Source organism: Haliotis rubra, unplaced genomic scaffold (assembly GCF_003918875.1).
Source record: "Haliotis rubra isolate DU_JTF1 unplaced genomic scaffold, ASM391887v1 Scf94, whole genome shotgun sequence".
NCBI classification, from domain to species: domain Eukaryota; kingdom Metazoa; phylum Mollusca; class Gastropoda; order Lepetellida; family Haliotidae; genus Haliotis; species Haliotis rubra.
The window spans coordinates 2,296,067-2,314,218 of record NW_025767679.1 but is presented as its reverse complement, the minus strand read 5'-3'; the positions used below and the strand labels follow the sequence as shown (position 1 = coordinate 2,314,218).

Genomic DNA, 18,152 nt, shown 5'->3' with positions numbered 1-18,152 from the left:
TTTAGAACTAGTTTTAGTCACGATATCGCTGAGATATTGCCGATGGGACTCTAAATCTTAACTCACTCACTCCCTTCTCATGCATTGGGGCTCCTTTTCAATTTAGTAGATACATTCAGAGACTCGCCCGCCTCTGTTTCAGAAATTTCATGTCTTTGATTTTTGTCGCATTTTTCCAACTGTACAGGTTCCAGGAAATCTTTGTTTGAATCCGCCGTTTCCCTGACATATTTGTTCCGGTTTGTTACAGTCTGTATGTTGTGTTTCTTATCGCATCGTGTCTTGATTGACAGGTGACATGAACGTTGTTTTGATGGTGCTCCCCACTGATTGGCTTGTCTCGAAGAAGGGGATGAATCTTACTAAATATTAATGAATTCTTACACAAGATCGAGTCACTTTTCCCATTAAACTGAAAACTAATATCCAATCTATTCATACACTTTGATGGCTATAATATGTTAGGATGCAGAAACGTAATATATAAGCGAATATATATATTTCTCTAACAGAAATTAAAGATATATTTAGGAAAAAAAGCTGAAAACAAACTCACGAACCACCCATTAGCTACTAGTATACCCTAGTGCATAATGGGCCACTCTCGTGGAAGTTAAACAATGAACACGAATTCTTTGGTTGTTGGTCATACTTGTTGCATTTCAAAGGGCTTCTCAACTTCTTATTTTTCGCCTATTTAAAAGTGAGCAGCTGCTGGACTGACTGTCTGACGGACAAGTACTTCGCATTACCGAAGGCGGTATACGATGTAAAGTGGATAAAGCAGTCTGGAGGAGTTTTTTAGCTGACGAAATACTGACACTATCAGTCAACAAACACTCAATGTCACCCATTGTGGAATGAATGCGACCAAGAACCTGTTGAGAATCGTCAGGACCGCCCGCCATGATTATAAACATTACTCACAGCAGGGAGACTATATAACGTTGTTGTACATTATCCCTGCTCACAGTACTTTACAGAACCGGAAGTGTTTACGGATATGTAGCCAGAAGTGTTTGGAGATGTCTTGAAATCATTTTGAATATCTCTATTCAAGATATATCTAATTCATTTAAAAATATCTCCAATTCAATTAACGATAGCTCCTAAAAACCTTACGATATCAGCAATTTCTCAATACATTATCTCTGTTTGAGACATCCTTAAATAATTTCAAGATATCTCTAATTCAATTCAAGATATCAGCAATTCTTTTCAAGGTATGAATATGCATCAACATATCCTGAATTGATTTCGCGATATCATGAATTTTATTGGAGATATCTTTAATTAATCTCAATTCGAGATATCTTCGATTCAATTCAAGATATCTCTATTTTCATTCACGATATCTGTAAAACAATTGAAGATATCAGTATTTCTTAATAAATATGAAACTGGCTTGCCATATATCTAAACGACCTTGGCACTTTACCAGATTGCAGTGATACATTTATGAGATTAGTAATACATGTAAATGGCAGCAAAGACTCAACACATTCCAGAAGAAGCGTTTTATTTATATTTTCTTACTTGTAATAAAAACTAATTCATAATGAGCTAGCGATGTGTAAAGGTGTGTGTTGTAAGTAAAGATTAATGCACATTATATTCGGTGATTTACCGATTGATTGATTGAACATGTGATTGACTGAACAATATGGAATAAATGTTACCTCCTTCCCTTGGGGGATTTTACACACGCACTGCGCAATTCAAAGAAACGTGTGATTATAGATAAAAATTACTTTCAGCCAAGCAAGGCCAAAATATCGTCTGCCTTCCAGGAGTACACGTCAGGAGTAAACGTATTTGGACCAATTCCAAATTATGCCAAAATATAGTAAGCTATTGAGTGTTACATAATTTACATTTTAAACTGACTTTATTGCCAGATTTTCGTTTTCGTTTGGGTTTGAATTAAATTAAGAGCTAATGTAAATCCTTTATACTACCTCTAATTTCAAGACACTGTTAAAATTAATTACACAAGTGTTGGGTGAGGTTTGACATTATCCTATTCTATTGCCAACTGCATATATAATGATTTTTTTCATGTTTTTTGTCAGATACGTTGTGTATCACATCGAGTGAAGGCTGAAAACCGAAACAGACCTTTTCATCGTATTGCCTCTATGACTGTATCACATTACGGAATGCACTCAAACAGCGACACAACAAGTTGACACATGACGCCAGTGTCTGCTAGCATATTACTTTTCAAATTAATACGGATAATAACCTTTTTTCTTTTCTTTTTCGTATTCAATTCAATACTTTATTACTGAATACAATTTAGATTCGAGCACCGTAACTAATGTTCAGAGAGAAGTTTAGGGATAGTGTCAGGCAAGTCAGTCAAAGCTTGAATAAAGTCATTATCAAAGGGAAGCAACTGTCGTTTTGTGCCATAATCAGACGAAGCTCGCTCCAATCACGGGAATTGTTACATGATCTGTTCGCTTCAATGCACCAATCAAGCTTTCTCTTTCAAACGTGTGGTTATTGTCCTTGACGACATGGCGGATTAAAAGATGACTGTCAAATGTAACGGTGAAATGTTGCACCAAATGTAAGTGTGCCCGTGCGCCATTTATACTCCGTGTGGAGCGATCGCTGTGACATACGTAGAATATTCAAAGCCAATGCCATTATCAATACACATGTGCCATATGTAGCAGGGTTTCATACACGTCAGTTGGCGGGCACCTGCTTTACTGTCGTACAGTGGTACATTAATTTAGTCAAGATCATCTCTGGCACATTTCCGATGTTGTTAGGTGGTAAGACACGGGGTATTTGCAAGAGAGGCTGGGAGATACAATTGTTAATAACTACTTTAAAAAAATGCAAAACGGAATAGTAAAACATATTTTCGCACACGCACACGCACACACAGTGAGGATGGATACAGTCGATTTCACTTTGTCATAAATGTCTTACTGTTCGACGTTTTTTTCTGAAATGTTTACAATTATATTGTTGGGCAATGCTACAACTTTACATTGTGTTTGCCTCTTATGAACACAATAATTGTAAGGTTTACAAATCATCCATGACATTATCATCCAAAAGGTATTAGGAATCATTTTACATTTTTTACATTGGAATTTGAAGAAATATGAGAGAGGCGTATTTGTTCATTTAATAATCTGAAGCACCAGTTACACTTAAGTCTGTCCCAAATTTTAATTATGTTTGTATGCTTATCTCTGCATATTGATAAAACTGTAGCCTATATCAGACTTCATGTCAACCTCAACCCAAGAGTTGGGTTAGGTTTGTATGATTATTGAAAAGCATATCGTAAATATGCAGCAAGAATATTCCAAAGAATTGTCAGTCAGCATTTTTTTTCTGTTTATATACATTTGACTAATTATGTTCATCCATGTATTCCTTAAGTCACCATCAAACAGGAACATGCGTACTATATGCAGGGCTCCAGATAAGGGTCGTATCGGTGTATGTACGGATAAAAAGTATGCATGATACGGTAGGAAATATTTTGGAAAACGTAGCAGATATGCACCACAGCAATGGTGTACGAATCATTTACAGTTGTATTTATCTGAAAAAGAAGTTTTTATTGTTCATTGACCTGTTTACATAGGAGTAGCAATGTTGTGGTGCATATATGAAACGAAACACAAGATTACTGATACTCCATTAAATTCTATTCCGTACTCTAAATGTACTCTTAAAGTTTTCCAGTACTCTTATATTGAAAAAAATAAGGAGTATGTACTCCTGATGTTGAAAAAGTATCTGGAGCCCTGATATCCTTCTTGAAATGACTCCATACCCTTGCCTTTAAAGTACCTTGAGAAATAAATGTAATTTGTTACCATGAACCATCAGAAATCAGCCTTCAAAGCATCGGTTCATGACTCAGATTTGTTTCCAGAGATCAAAGAGTTCATATCTTAGTTCAAATGATGCAATTGACATCAAACTGATAATAGTTTCATGGCAGCTACCTTTCTTTTCCTCTTCTGGTGTTTTCCTTACACAATATATTTGTTGCAAAGGAAAGTATGAACTGTCAAGTACATTTTAAGATTACTGAAGGGTAACTTATTAGATAATTACATTTTTGTCAGGGAATGTGGGTCAGGGATAGTGCAGGACTTAGGCAAATATTTGTTATGCTGTGACTTGACCCGTCCCAAAGTATTACTAAAGGTCAATTTGAGATGTGAGCTTTCCTGCAAAAGATATACATTGGTCATATGACCCTTTCGAAAATATGTATTGTTACGTATGATTCCTCACCATTCATAATTTATGGCAAGGGGGGTGAAATATGGGAAAAGGGGGCTGGGGTGAGGGGGTCATCGATTTTGTACATGACAAGCAAGGGGTCACTTACTTTGTGCATAAATTTTAGGGGGGGGTCATTTACATTGTACATGCTTCTCCATAAAAATCATCATCAACCCCCCTAGCCATACATTATGAACAAACCCTAAGTAAAAGTTAAGAACTGCATTAATCAAGTTGAGGTGAAGTTGCAGTAAAGGTATTACAGCTACAATAGTATTGACATAGTAAGACAAGCAACTTTTCATTCCTATAAAGTCCAGACTTCCTCATACTGATAGTTGTGAGCAGAGGTTGTTATGGATGAGAGAAGTATGTCGGATGTTCATATCATCACTGGATACTCATATGGAACAAACATTTCTATTGTATAATTCTGTTGATGCTGTCAATTGTTTTGTGTGCCATAAGCGTTAGCTATTGACAGTTTAACTTGTCCTTGATGTAATTCCATCTTTCAGGATTCCATGATACTCAAGGGTTCATTTTCAGATGTAATTATTTTAATCCTGCAGGTCTAACCTGTTGACTTCATCAAGCCAAACCCCATTACTAGCCCTTCCCTTCCCTCTCACACACACACACACACACACACACACACACACACACACACACACACACACACACACACACACACACACACACACACACACACACACACACACACACACACACACCCCCCCCTTTTCTCTTTCTTTTCCTCTTTCCTCTTCCCCCTATTCTCTCACAGAAACCCTACCACTGTTCCCAGTCACGGTTACCCTGTCTCACATTCCCTCCACAAAATGTATTTCCATTCTGCCCAGCTCATTCAGTAATGCAGAAGTTTTAAATTAAGTAAGTCTATATTTTCCTCAGGTTCTGAATCTCCCACCTCATTGGGAGAAACCCTCCTTTAAATTGTTTTACATAGTTTTCAATTTCTGTGAAAATTATAAACTTTCAGAGACTAAGTTTAAGTCTACCTCCCAGTGAGTGGCTACATGTAGCCGCTGTTAACAGTTCCCCTACAGCCTCCCCTTCCCAGATGCCCAGCCCCAGCCACAGACTCCACTGCCATCTTGCTTCAGCCAGATACAGATCAGGTTACGCTGCTACTCTTACAGTTTACTCCACCATTTTGGTTACCCATTGTCTGTGTCCCTCCGAGTTTTCTCCACCTCGCAGCTCTCCCTGCCTCAGTGACAGTGTTATAGTACTCACACATTCAAAACTGTGTTCTATATTCTTTATGAAATGAATATTTGGAATCAGTCATATTTGGACAACTTTGTGAAGAAGACTCAATTCTGTCAAAAGGAAACTTGACAGTTGCATATTGTACATTTTGATTTCATGAAAACACATAGGTTCAGAAGTCAGACACAAAAATTATCATGCAGATTGTGTATTAATTCGAGAAACAAACTGGACATTGAGTACTACTGTGTGGGGGTTTAGGGATGTGCTCAAGCAAGGATGTTGTCAGAAGACAGTGGCCACTCCCTGTATGGGCCTGTGGGGTGGGGCATATCCCAGGTGTTGTGTATGTGTTGTGTCACCCCCAGGGTCCTTCACACCTACAGGGAGGAGACTAGTAGGGTAGGTACCCACCATTCTGTATTTGCTTGTCCAGTATGTACCCTCCAAATCCTGTCTTTTGTTCCTAGGTAAGATCCTCATTTTACAGATTTAAATGTTTACAATCGTTGTCACAAGACAGCACAAACAATTAGCTGCCCAAGCAAAGATCTACTTGCACAGTGTCCTCACGTTGTTTTATGTAGATTGTATTTGTTAGTATATATTTGGTTACTGTAGATTACCAGACTGAACATGATTGCAGCTCCTGCTTCAGACCAGTGGCTAGAGTTATGGACTGCATATACCAATATCCATAGTGGGAACTGTGTTCATTCACTCCAGTTGTTGTTCATTCCAAGTCAGCAGTTCGTCTTAGGTCTGACCAGGTTCTTAAAGATATTGGACAATATTGGACATCAAAATAAAATTACCATAATCAAGGAATGATGTATTTTGACTGAGATTCAGTATAATAGGTATTTTATTAACATGATTTATATATAGCGTCTTGTCACAAGTGATGAAAAGTTGTAGTACATGTATATTTCTGAGGTTTGTTTCATAATTTGACAAAGCTTGCACTTTTTACACAGGAAACACTATCTATGTTTACATTAACAATCTGAACACTTCAAGGTTATTCTTTTTTGTCAGTTTCTCAAATATTTTCAAACAGGTACAATGCTTTTTTTCTATCTTTGTACTCATGCCGACGTGTGTATCAAATCTGTGCTGTATCAGGTGAGAAGATTGATCCAGATGAATGTTTCAGTGTAATCCAAGATTTGATGGCTGAGGTGGTAACATTATGTTTCAGTGTAATCCAAGATTTGATGGCTGAGGTGGTAACGTTATGTTTCAGTGTAATCCAAGATTTGATGAGTGAGGTGGTAGCGTTATGTTTCAGTGTAATCCAAGACTTGATGACTGAGGTGGTAGCGTTATGTTTCAGTGTAATCCAAGACTTGATGACTGAGGTGGTAGCATTATGTTTCTGTGTAATCCAAGACTTTATGACTGTGGTGGTTACATTATGTTTCAGTGTAATCCAAGATTTGATGTCTGAGGTGGTAACGTTATGTTTCAGTGTAATCCAAGACTTGATGAGTGAGGTGGTAGCGTTATGTTTCAGTGTAATCCAAGACTTGATGACTGAGGTGGTAGTGTTATGTTTCAGTGTATCCAAGTTTCAGTGTGAAGTGGTAATCCAAGACTTGATGACTGAGGTGGTAATCCAAGACATTATGTTTATGTTTCAGTGTAATCCAAGACTTGATGAGGTGAGGTGTGTAATCCAAGACTTTATGACTGTGGTGGTAACATTATGTTTCAGTGTAATCCAAGACTTGATGTTTAGCAGTGTGTAATCCAAGACTTGATGACTGAGGTGGTAGCTGTTTCAGTGTAATCCAAGACTTGATGAGTGTAATCCAAGACTTGATGACTGAGGTGGTAGCATTATGTTTCAGTGTAATCCAAGACTTGATGACTGAGGTGGTAGCATTATGTTTCAGTGTAATCCAAGACTTGATGACTGAGGTGGTAGCATTATGTTTCAGTGTAATCCAAGACTTGATGACTGAGGTGGTACCATGTTTCATGTTTCAAGACTGTGACTGAATCCAATGTTTCAGTGTAATCCAAGATTTGATGACTGAGGTGGTAGCGTTATGTTTCAGTGAAATCCAAGACTTTATGACTGAGGTGGTAGCATTATGTTTCAGTGTAATCCAAGATTTGATGACTGAGGTGGTAGCATTATGTTTCAGTGTAATCCAAGACTTGATGACTGAGGTGGTAATGTTATGTTTCAGTGTAATCCAAGACTTTGATGACTGAGGTGGTAGCATTATGTTTCAGTGTAATCCAAGACTTGATGACTGAGGTGGTAGCGTTATGTTTCAGTGTAATCCAAGACTTTATGAGTGAGGTGGTAGCGTTATGTTTCAGTGTAATCCAAGACTTGATGACTGAGGTGGTAGTATTATGTTTCAGTGTAATCCAAGATTTGATGTCTGAGGTGGTAACGTTATGTTTCAGTGTAATCCAAGACTATATGACTGTGGTGGTTACATTATGTTTCAGTGTAATCCAAGACTTGATGACTGAGGTGGTAGCATTATGTTTCAGTGTAATCCAAGACTTGATGACTGAGGTGGTAGCATTATGTTTCTGTGTAATCCAAGACTTTATGACTGTGGTGGTTACATTATGTTTCAGTGTAATCCAAGACTTAATGACTGTGGTGGTAGCATTATGTTTCAGTGTAATCCAAGACTTTATGACTGAGGTGGTAGCGTTATGTTTCAGTGTAATCCAAGACTTTATGACTGTGGTGGTTACACTAGTTTCAGTGTAATCCAAGATTTGATGTCTGAGGTGGTAACGTTATGTTTCAGTGTAATCCAAGACTTTATGAGTGAGGTGGTAGCGTTATGTTTCAGTGTAATCCAAGACTTGATGACTGAGGTGGTAGTGTTATGTTTCAGGTGTCTGTAGGGGAGATGACAGCCGTGGCCGGCCCCTCCAGTCCTGCAGTATCACAGGTAAATGTACAAGATTCAGATCAATTCCTCTGTACACTATACTTGCCATATCATAATGAAGTAGTTTGGTGCTCATGTTGTCAACCACTGGTTTGCTTCTAAAGCCAAATTCAGTTATCAGTTAGCCTAGATATTTTTCATGCAGTTGCAACACAGATGGAGAGGTTTGGTTGCACTACTGATCAATGCTCTCTGTGAAGTAGTGTATTGAACTCCCTGTGAAATTCTGCTGTATCTGCCAGGTGGAGACCCCGAAGAGCCCTTTTGCAAATGGTAATGGCCGACTGGAGAGCATCACCCAGCTACATGCAGCTGCTGTCAATGGCGACAAGCCCACCCTCACAAGGCTTGTTGCAGGTATGGGGTCTTCAGTCATTTATCGGCAGATATTTTCTTTTCTTGGCTAATAGATCCTGGTTGGTATTGAGAAACATTATTTCAAAACAAATTTCAGATTTATTGAGCAATTATTTTCAATTCTTTATTACAGAAGTGTAGACCATCGGCCCATAACTACATAGGTTACATTTACATGGCAAAACATGGTGTGTGCAGTATAGATTGATAATTTTTAACATCTTAGATACATTGCATGATAGATAAAGCTAGCTAAGTTATTTATAAGTTTACAATCGGATGATGACATGAGGAGTTTGAATTTGGCTTTACTTGGGTTGATACAATAGGTTTTAGGTAAATGGTTCAAGCGGAGCTGTTGGAATTTGGAACACACGAGGAGAAGATGGTATTCATCCTCAATATAACCTTCATGGCACTGTAAACATAATCTATCATTTCTATCTATATTATAATACCTTCCAGTTTCTATACGTAACTGATGTGAAAAACATCTAAACTGAGCGAGTGCTACTCTAAACTTTTTTAATGTTAATCACATTTAAATACAATTCCCTGGACAATGATATTTTGAAGTAAGAATAAAACATAGATTTGCTGCCATTTTGAAGTGAACTATACCAATTCTGTTCATGAATACATTTAAGTCGACTCACAAATTCAGATAAAAACGAGGTAGGAGAAATAACAGATTGCTGTTCCCAAACAAAACCAAAACCCAAACTGTACAGCAGATCTCGACACTTCGACGCCTAATTAACTTTATTATGATAACATTTTTGGGGATGACAAGAATCAGACATACTCAATAATTTTAACCAATACTTTATTACCCTGTTATATGCTAGGATATATAGGGGATACCGCCCACATTCACCACGAGCTATATTATTAGTTGTAGAGATCTTAACGCCTAAAAAACCGTTTGCAAGCCAATGTGTGCACAGATTCAACATAATCATTCTGACAGAATCCCCAGACCTCGGCACCATACAGCAGAATAGGAGCTATTTTCATATCAAATATCTTAAAGTATAATTCATGAGATATATTACCAAGCTAACTTATATTTTTAAGAACACCAAATAAGGCCTTTTTACCTTGCAAAGCTGCATTAGAACGACCAAGACAAGCCCCTTGTGAATGTTATACCTAGATACTTATATGAAGTTACCGCTTCCAACTTCCTTCCATTATAAAACCAACTTTTTCTTTTTGATAAAATACCACCTTTCTGAAAAACGACAACTTTTGTCTTATCCAAATTGACCTCAAGACCGTATTCTATACAAAACTTTTCTAAAACATCGATGCGCTTCTGTAGCCCTCCAATAGTATCAGATATAAGTGCGATTTCATCCGCAAAAAGAAGAATAAATATTTGACTAACATCAGGATGTAATTGAATACCTGGACCTGAACTTCGTTCTACCTCAACAGCCAACTCGTTGATAAAAATCGAAAACAACAGAGGGCTAAGGACACAGCCCTGACGAACACCACGTGAACAAGGGAAAAATCCTGACAACACATTATTAAATTTTACCCTAGCCTTAACGGATGAATAGATGGACTGTATAGAGTTAACTATTTTGGGGGAAACACCTCTAGATTTCAAAACTGACCATAATTTCAAACGACTTACACTGTCGAATGCCTTAGCAAAATCCACGAACACACAATAAAGTTTAACCTTTTGCTTACTAAGGTACCTCTGGATAATAGACTGGAGGGTAAAGATATTATCAATGGTGGAGTAATCATGACGGAAACCAGCCTGTGACTCTGCAATTTTACCATATGCTTCACACCAATACATTAACCTCCTGTTTAGTATAGACACATAAAGCTTGCTAAATACACTAAGAAGAGAAATACCTCTATAGTTAGATGGAGAGTGTATATCACCTTTCTTATATAAAGGAACAATGACAGCCTCCGACCATGATTCTGGAAAGTAAGCATGTTCAAACATGACATTGAAAAGCACTGTAAGATATGGTACCAGAATGTCTGTTGTATATTTGAAAAATTCAGGAATTAATAAACCAGCACCTGAGGATTTGCCACACTTCAGTCCTTCAATGGAGGTTAAAATTTCCTCTTGTGTTATAGGAGAGTCTAAAATGGAGCCTGTCATATCATCACATTTTTCAGAGTCAGTTTCATCGTTAACATTGACGTCTTCGGCAGTGACATCCTCTGATGTAAACAGGTTTTTGAAATAATCAGCCCATTCTTGTTATGGTTATATTAGGAACACGAGTATAAGTATGGGACAGCCCTTTTTTATGTAGACCAAAATGACTTACTGTCATGGAGACATGTTGAAATTTTATTGCTCACAAGTCCATAATATGTTTTTTTTTCTTTTCTAAGTAGAGATGTGTAGGCATTCCGGGCTTTAATATAATTATTTAGATGAACATCATTTTTGTGACGACGAAATACTTTAAGAAGTCGTTCCCTTTCTGATCTATGGAATCTACATTCCGCATCAAACCATGGTTCGGAGTGTATGAGTCTAGTTTTGTTATGGCGGTTCATACTACCGGATGCTTCACATACCGCTTCTGTAAACTGAGTGACAACCTCATCAATGTCTTCAACGAGTAGTGTACATTTCTCAAATATGTCAACAACAGCAGGTAACAACAAGTTCTCCCTGAACTGTTGGATATACTCTATGTCCCATACATAGCGGTCCGTCACATGTATTGCACGTGCTCCTTCAGCTCTGTCGTCGGTGGCAGGATCACGTGATTGAAATGAGCACGTTAACGGTAGATGGCATGACTCGGCTCGTGAAACAACTTCAAAATGTTTACAATATGGAAATAGGCTATTAGATACAATAATATAATCGATTACACTAGGTCCACTCTGATTAATGAACGTAAAGTCGCCGATACTGGCATCTGCACCACAACGGCCGTTTAGGATGGACATGTTAAGAGCAGCACACATATTCACCAGAACACGACCAGCACTGTTGATAATATTATCACACCATGACCTATCAATGTTCACACTATCCTCCAACGACGACATATCCTCATCCCCTAAAATATCAGAGATATCATTATCGATGACATCGGATTCAGATTTAATGTCTACTCTTGACGAATGAAGCCCAGCAAGTAGTGTATTGATTATTACAAGCACAAGAGGTTTGATTAACTAAGTCTGTGAATTAGGGTTCTAACTATTAACTGATGCATTGATGTATTCCAAATTTACACCTGACTTGATGTGATGTGATATAATAGTACCTTGTCTGTACATGTTTTAATTGTGTGCTGTTTAGTCATTTTTACTGCATTTTAAAATTATTGTTAACTTTTATAGTTACCATTCACATATCGAAAATATGCTACATTGATTAATTTAGGTTTGTTGTTATTAGTTTATGCAGCCAAGCAAGTTAACACAAACATGTTCATGGCAACAGATGGCACAAATTCATCCTGGTGATATGTATTATTGATATCTGAGGTAAGTGTGTCCATGGTTTTCTGTACAGCCTGCCCTCAGGAGCTAGATGCAGGGGATCAGTTCGGCCGCGGAGTCCCCTTATGTTTTGTGTCCTGGCAGACCGACTGGAGTGTGCAGAGACACTGCTGAAGGCCGGGGCTCAGATCAACCTCCGCGACAAGGGGGGTAGGACAGCTCTGCACTGGGCAGCACATAAGGTAGGCCCATGTGGTTTTGTGGAAAAGAAATACTTGCGTATGTAGTAGCAGATGAGGTTCCAGTTGGAATAATGACGCAGAACAGTTACTTGGTTGTGAGCCGACAGCAATCTCTTTTTTTGTGTAAACAAAGTTTACTAATCAGTTTCCAGCTCTGTAAATATTATATAAAAATACTATTAAAATAACTGATAAATTAATTACACGAGCCATATCACATAACATCTTTGAATTATACATGAATGATATAGAGAGGGAACAGTAGCTACAGTTAAACTGAAAAGATTAACTCGTGCAGATTACAATGTATACTTAGGAGGCCGACACATTACTGTCTCCACAAATTGTCAAGACATATAGTCAATATATACAATATTGACAGCTAACTTACCACTGTGTGGCAATGACCTGGCAGATTATTAAGTCGTCAGTGTCCAATCGGGATATTCTACAAATGTTACACAGTGATGAGCAAGCAGGAAAAATGGCAATGAAAATACAGGACATAAGTTCATGGATTAAAAGAGAAATTATATTACCTTCAAAGCTGGTAGAATATCTGAACATTTAAATATACTTATATACTAATTTTCAATTATGAACTACTAGTCAATAACACACACTAAATGGCAAGTTAATTTGTTGGTTCAACAGAGAAATATATCTTATCAATGCATTAACTTAATGCATTTAATTCATATACAACTTAACCCAGACATATCTATAAATACATAAATATGAGAGCAAACACAAACTGACCTTATATATACATAGATAGAAGTGATGTCCTCAGCCACTCGGTCCACAAAAAGCCAAACTATTTGCTGAGCATTACATGTATAGGACCTCTGACTTGTAAGAGTAGTAACTGACAACTGCTTGATGATATAAAATTGAACTGTAGGCCAGGCAAGGAGACTTACATAATAAGGATATGGGAAAGTGTGACAGTGGCTATGGTGAAGTTAAGAGTTATATAAGTGCTGGGGTAAATCTAGTGTTACTTTCTGTATTCTGTGTAAGTGTTATAGCTTGTACAGGCACTTAATGAGACAAAAACTAGATAGATTAAATATATTTCTAAAATATTTACAAGACAAATATAAAATCATTTCGGACACATACTTCCCCCTCCCAAACAATGACGTCTTGTCATTTAATTCTACCATCCACAATCGAAATAAAAGCACGAGATAAATGTTCCAACACTCCACTGGAAGCAAGTTCCTGGATGGTCTGAGATCTCCTCTCCCTATCCTGGTCTGGGATCTGATGACTCATCAAGTACTCCCCTGATGTCATCCAAGGTGGCTTCCTAGTTGCCCTACTGGAACGTCTGGCTGCAGTTGCTGGGGTAGGGCGGTGTAGAGTAGTTTCTGCATGTGGCTCTGTAGCTTCGTCTGTTGCTTCTAACAGCTCCTGATCGTCCTCTATTCTGAGTGCCGTTGAGGTCTCAGATTGGTTCTGCTCGTGACTGAATTCTGCATCTGGATTTTCTTCTGTGTCAGTCTGCTCTTGTAACAATTCTGATGAGTGGTCGTCACCACCAGAAGAATATCCCACTGCCACAATAATTCCTTGATCGTCACCAGTTACTAATTGGGCAGAATCCTCAATCCTGTCAGCAGCTTCACTGTTCATGGCTGTTGAGTCATGATCCTCTGCTGTCTTCTGATATGTCTGAGCAGTCACTATACACAATTCCCTCTCCTCGGAATCTTCTGTCATCCCACTTAAGTTGTCATCTGTTTGCTGCAATTCCCTTTGTTTCTTTTAAAATTGTCGTGGTGCAGGAACTGGTCTGAATGGAACTTCTGGTCTTGAGATGGGGACAATGGGTAAAAGATGGTTCCGGTGTAAGGTTCTTTTTCTTCCTTCAGAGTTCTCCTTTTGGACCACAAAAACTGGAATGGTAGGATTTGGTTGCCTGAGAACAACATATACATCTTCCTCCCTCCTTCCTTGCATCAAAGGCTAAGATCTTGACTAAGACTCTGTCTCCTACATCCAAAGTAGCTCCTCTTACTGTTATGTCGTAGTTGGCCTTTTGATGTCCTTTAGAAGTCTTGGATGCTTCAGCAGCTCGTGATATGCTTGGCGGAGACATTCCTTCAGAGACTTTGTGTACTGAAACAAGGACCTCTTCTCCCGGCTATGCTCAAGCCCAAATGCCAGGTCGATGGGAAGTCTTGGTTCACGTCCGAACATCAGAAAGAAGGGAGTCTGGCCAGTGGATTCATGACGTATACAATTATATGCATGAACTAGTGGTCCAACATGATTCTTCCAGTCTTTCTTCTGGTCAGGCGGAGAGTCCCAAGCATATCACACAGTGTCCTGTTGAATCTCTCGCACAAGCCGTTGCCCATCGGATGATAAGGAGTGGTCCTGGACTTCTTGATCTTTAAAATATCACAGAGTTCCTTCACTAGCTTGCCTTCAAAGTTTGCAACTTGATCTGTGTGAAGTTGTTGTGGCATACCATAATGCTGAACAAAGTTGTTATGAAATGCTTCAGCAGTGGTCTTAGCTGTTTGATTCCTTGTGGGTATTGCCATGGCATATCTGGTAAAATGGTCCGTGATATATGATCCGTCATCTCGGCCACACGTATAATATGCAAGTCAGTTCTGGGGTACAGGTTTAGGGCACTACATTGTGTATAAACACAGTAAACAACCCATGCCATTTCACATCTTGTGAAATCTGGGTTTGTAACAGCTGGTTGCATACCCAGCCAAATGTCATGTCATGTCATGTCATGTCATGTAACAATTAGGTGAAAAATGGCAACTGTGAGGTAACTTTGAGCAATGATGATATTTATGTGCTGCCAATGAATTGGATGACCGGTACCACTAGAATGCCACCCAAACAAAACACGTACCACTACCAGGCTTAGCCATACACTAAAAAATTAGCATTCCAAGTTACGTGTGCTTGAAAACATACCTGAAGTAGTGATCACTAAATATGGAGACACCTTCAGGAAAGTTTGCTACATGCTAGTTTGAATTAAACAAATATGCACCATAATTTGTTTGATCTATTTTCTGTGAACTAAGATGTTTGACAGACGTCCATGCTGTTGAGTCTGTGTTTGCAGGGCAACTATCGGCTGATGAAGATGCTGGTGTCAAAGGGTGCAGACTGTCGAGAAAAGGACAATGAAGGTCAGACAGCCCTGCATCTCTGTACCCGACACAAGCTGCCCAAGTGTATGGCATTGTTGCTGCGGCAGCTGACTCCGGGGGAGATGGACGACCAGGACAACAACAAGGTAACACTAGAGGGAGCTGCTGTAGCTTCAATATTGGTCACCATGAAAAGTCCTGACCTTGTGGCACATTCTAGGAATTAGGGGGTGAGTGAGTGAGTTTAGTTTTACACCGCACTCAGCAATATTCCAGCTATATGGCGGCGGTCTGTAAATAATCGAGTCTGGACCAGACGGTCCAGTTATCAACAGCATCAGCATCCATCTACACAAATGAGATACGATGACATGTGTCAGCCAAATCAGTGAGCCTGACAACCCGATCATGTTAGTCGCCTTTTATGACAAGGATGGATTACTGAAGATCAATTCTAACCTGGATCTTCATGGGTCCGAGGAATTAGGGAACTAATACAGGAATATTTTGTTGTAAAAGAATATTCAACCGAATATGTATTGTATTACTGTTCAGTGCCACACATGTCATCCATTATTTATGTAGCACTATGTGTTCCAGAGAACAGCCTTGCACTGGGCAGCCTCCTATGGTAACCTGGAACATGTCAAGATGCTCATCAAGTGGGTAGGTTTTTGTTTTGCTCATGTTGTGAGCCGTTACATCTGGTAATTGCCTGTTTAATTATCTCTTATTTTGAGTTAAGTCTTTATTTAAAATGACCCACATGCTCCCTTTGCAATGTTAACTACATTTTTATGTCAATAAAAGTTTATAAGAACAGGGTTATGTCCCTTTAGTAGACTAAATGATGCATCTGGAAAATCATGACAGTTGTAAACTGCTAACACTTCGTCGTCCTACATGATGATGAATCCGGTGGGTTGTTACTGTATTTGTAAATTATACCAGAAAATAATACCTTCATACCAGTTCATGAAGACGGAATGTTGAGTACTGTAATCTAAGAAAGGATGCAGCTCATCAGAGGATCACATGGTTTCTGGAACACCAAGTGCCAGATACACTATCACTAGTGTTCATTTCCTAAGAAGAATTGTTTTCTCTTCTAGAAATAATCTGATTCAAGTCCTGGTGAGTGTGCTACCATGTTAATAGAGTTATCTCCCTTAGAGTCAGAACTTACTGATGAGAGTTAACCTTACTTTTTGTGTTTTAGGTAATATATTTCAGTGTCATTAAAGTTTCTACCCAATTGCATAGTCATTTTCTATTATTTGATATGCATGGAAATTCTCTTGTAGGATTCAAACATTGGCATCCCAGACACAGATGGCAAAACCCCACTCCACTGGGCCGCTAGTAGCCGAGATCGTCAGGCTGTGAGCTGTGTCAAACTGATCTTGGTGAGTGCACATGCTTGAAAATCCAGCTGCTGCAGACAATAGGTGAATGATTATGTGGCAAGTAGTAGAATTACTCATTCTCCTGGAGGGGAATTCTTATTGACGACTGATATATCCCTGCAGACAGTTCTATGGAAATGTTGTTTTGAAATTATCATCTTGTTCAGTTCACATGTGTTGTACCTGCAGGAAACAACCCCAAGTGTGATCAACTGGCAGGACTACGAAGGAAGGACAGCTCTTCATCTGGCAGTTGCTGACGGCAACGAGAGTATAGTCAATGTGTTGGTGCAGACAAGTATACGCAAGTGTAATGTGTCCGCTCTGGACAACTGGTTCAGAACCCCCCTGCATTGGGCAGCTGTGCTGGGTAAGAGATGAAAGACCCACACTAATGTCTTCCAATTAATCCAGATTTATCTACAGACTGATTCTAGGGAACAGTAGGTCTCCAGTACCCCATCCTTGTCAGAAGAGTGAACTATTGAGGATAAGTCCGTGATTTAGCTGATTTGTTAGACAAGTGACAAAGGCTGGACTTTCATACTTTCCTAGCTATCAGATGTTTCATACCAGGACTCTAAAGAAATGTGCAAGCAATGAAAACTGGATACCTTGTCAGTAGTGAATATTAAAAGAATTGTCAGATCACAGAGTAAAGATTTATTGGACACTCCTATGACTTCGAGTAATTTCTGTGAAACCATGCATGTATGAACATTATACTTCATACTTCAGGACATTCAAAGATTGTGGGGTTCCTCCTTGACAGTGGTGCTGATTTTGCCAGCTCAGATTCTAATGGTGCCACACCTCTTCACTATGCAGCTCAGAATAACTATGACGTAAGTCTGCTTAAGTTTTTGACATGTCCTATACAAGAGTCACAGAAGATGTCAAATTCTTTTGATATATCTTCCAAGGTTCTGGGGTGGGGTGATAAAAATTAAGCTACCTATATGTATCTGAACTTTGCAGGGATGATCAAAGCTATGGTATTGAATCAAAGTACTCACAGAAATCAAAAATGTATTTTGGGGTGTTTCCACACTTTAATTTTTAACTTTTATATACTGTGTTGCTGAGGTCGTTGTCATCAGCTTGTAATTTAAATAGCCATTTTTCAAG

At 38.7% G+C, this 18,152-nt stretch overlaps 1 protein-coding gene across 1 annotated transcript in view; it reads left to right on the top strand.

Moving 5' to 3' along the window:
- Nucleotides 1–5,396: 5,396 nt before the first annotated feature.
- The window catches only part of LOC124264718 (inversin-like), a 45,116-nt gene continuing 32,360 nt past the window's right edge, over nt 5,397–18,152 (top strand). The window contains 10 exon segments of the mRNA XM_046699493.1: nt 5,397–5,907; nt 8,379–8,435; nt 8,678–8,792; nt 12,316–12,353; nt 12,356–12,484; nt 15,591–15,764; nt 16,219–16,284; nt 16,923–17,024; nt 17,214–17,394; nt 17,763–17,869. Of these exon segments, the coding sequence (XP_046555449.1) occupies nt 5,785–5,907; nt 8,379–8,435; nt 8,678–8,792; nt 12,316–12,353; nt 12,356–12,484; nt 15,591–15,764; nt 16,219–16,284; nt 16,923–17,024; nt 17,214–17,394; nt 17,763–17,869 (1,092 nt within the window). The 5' untranslated portion in view covers nt 5,397–5,784.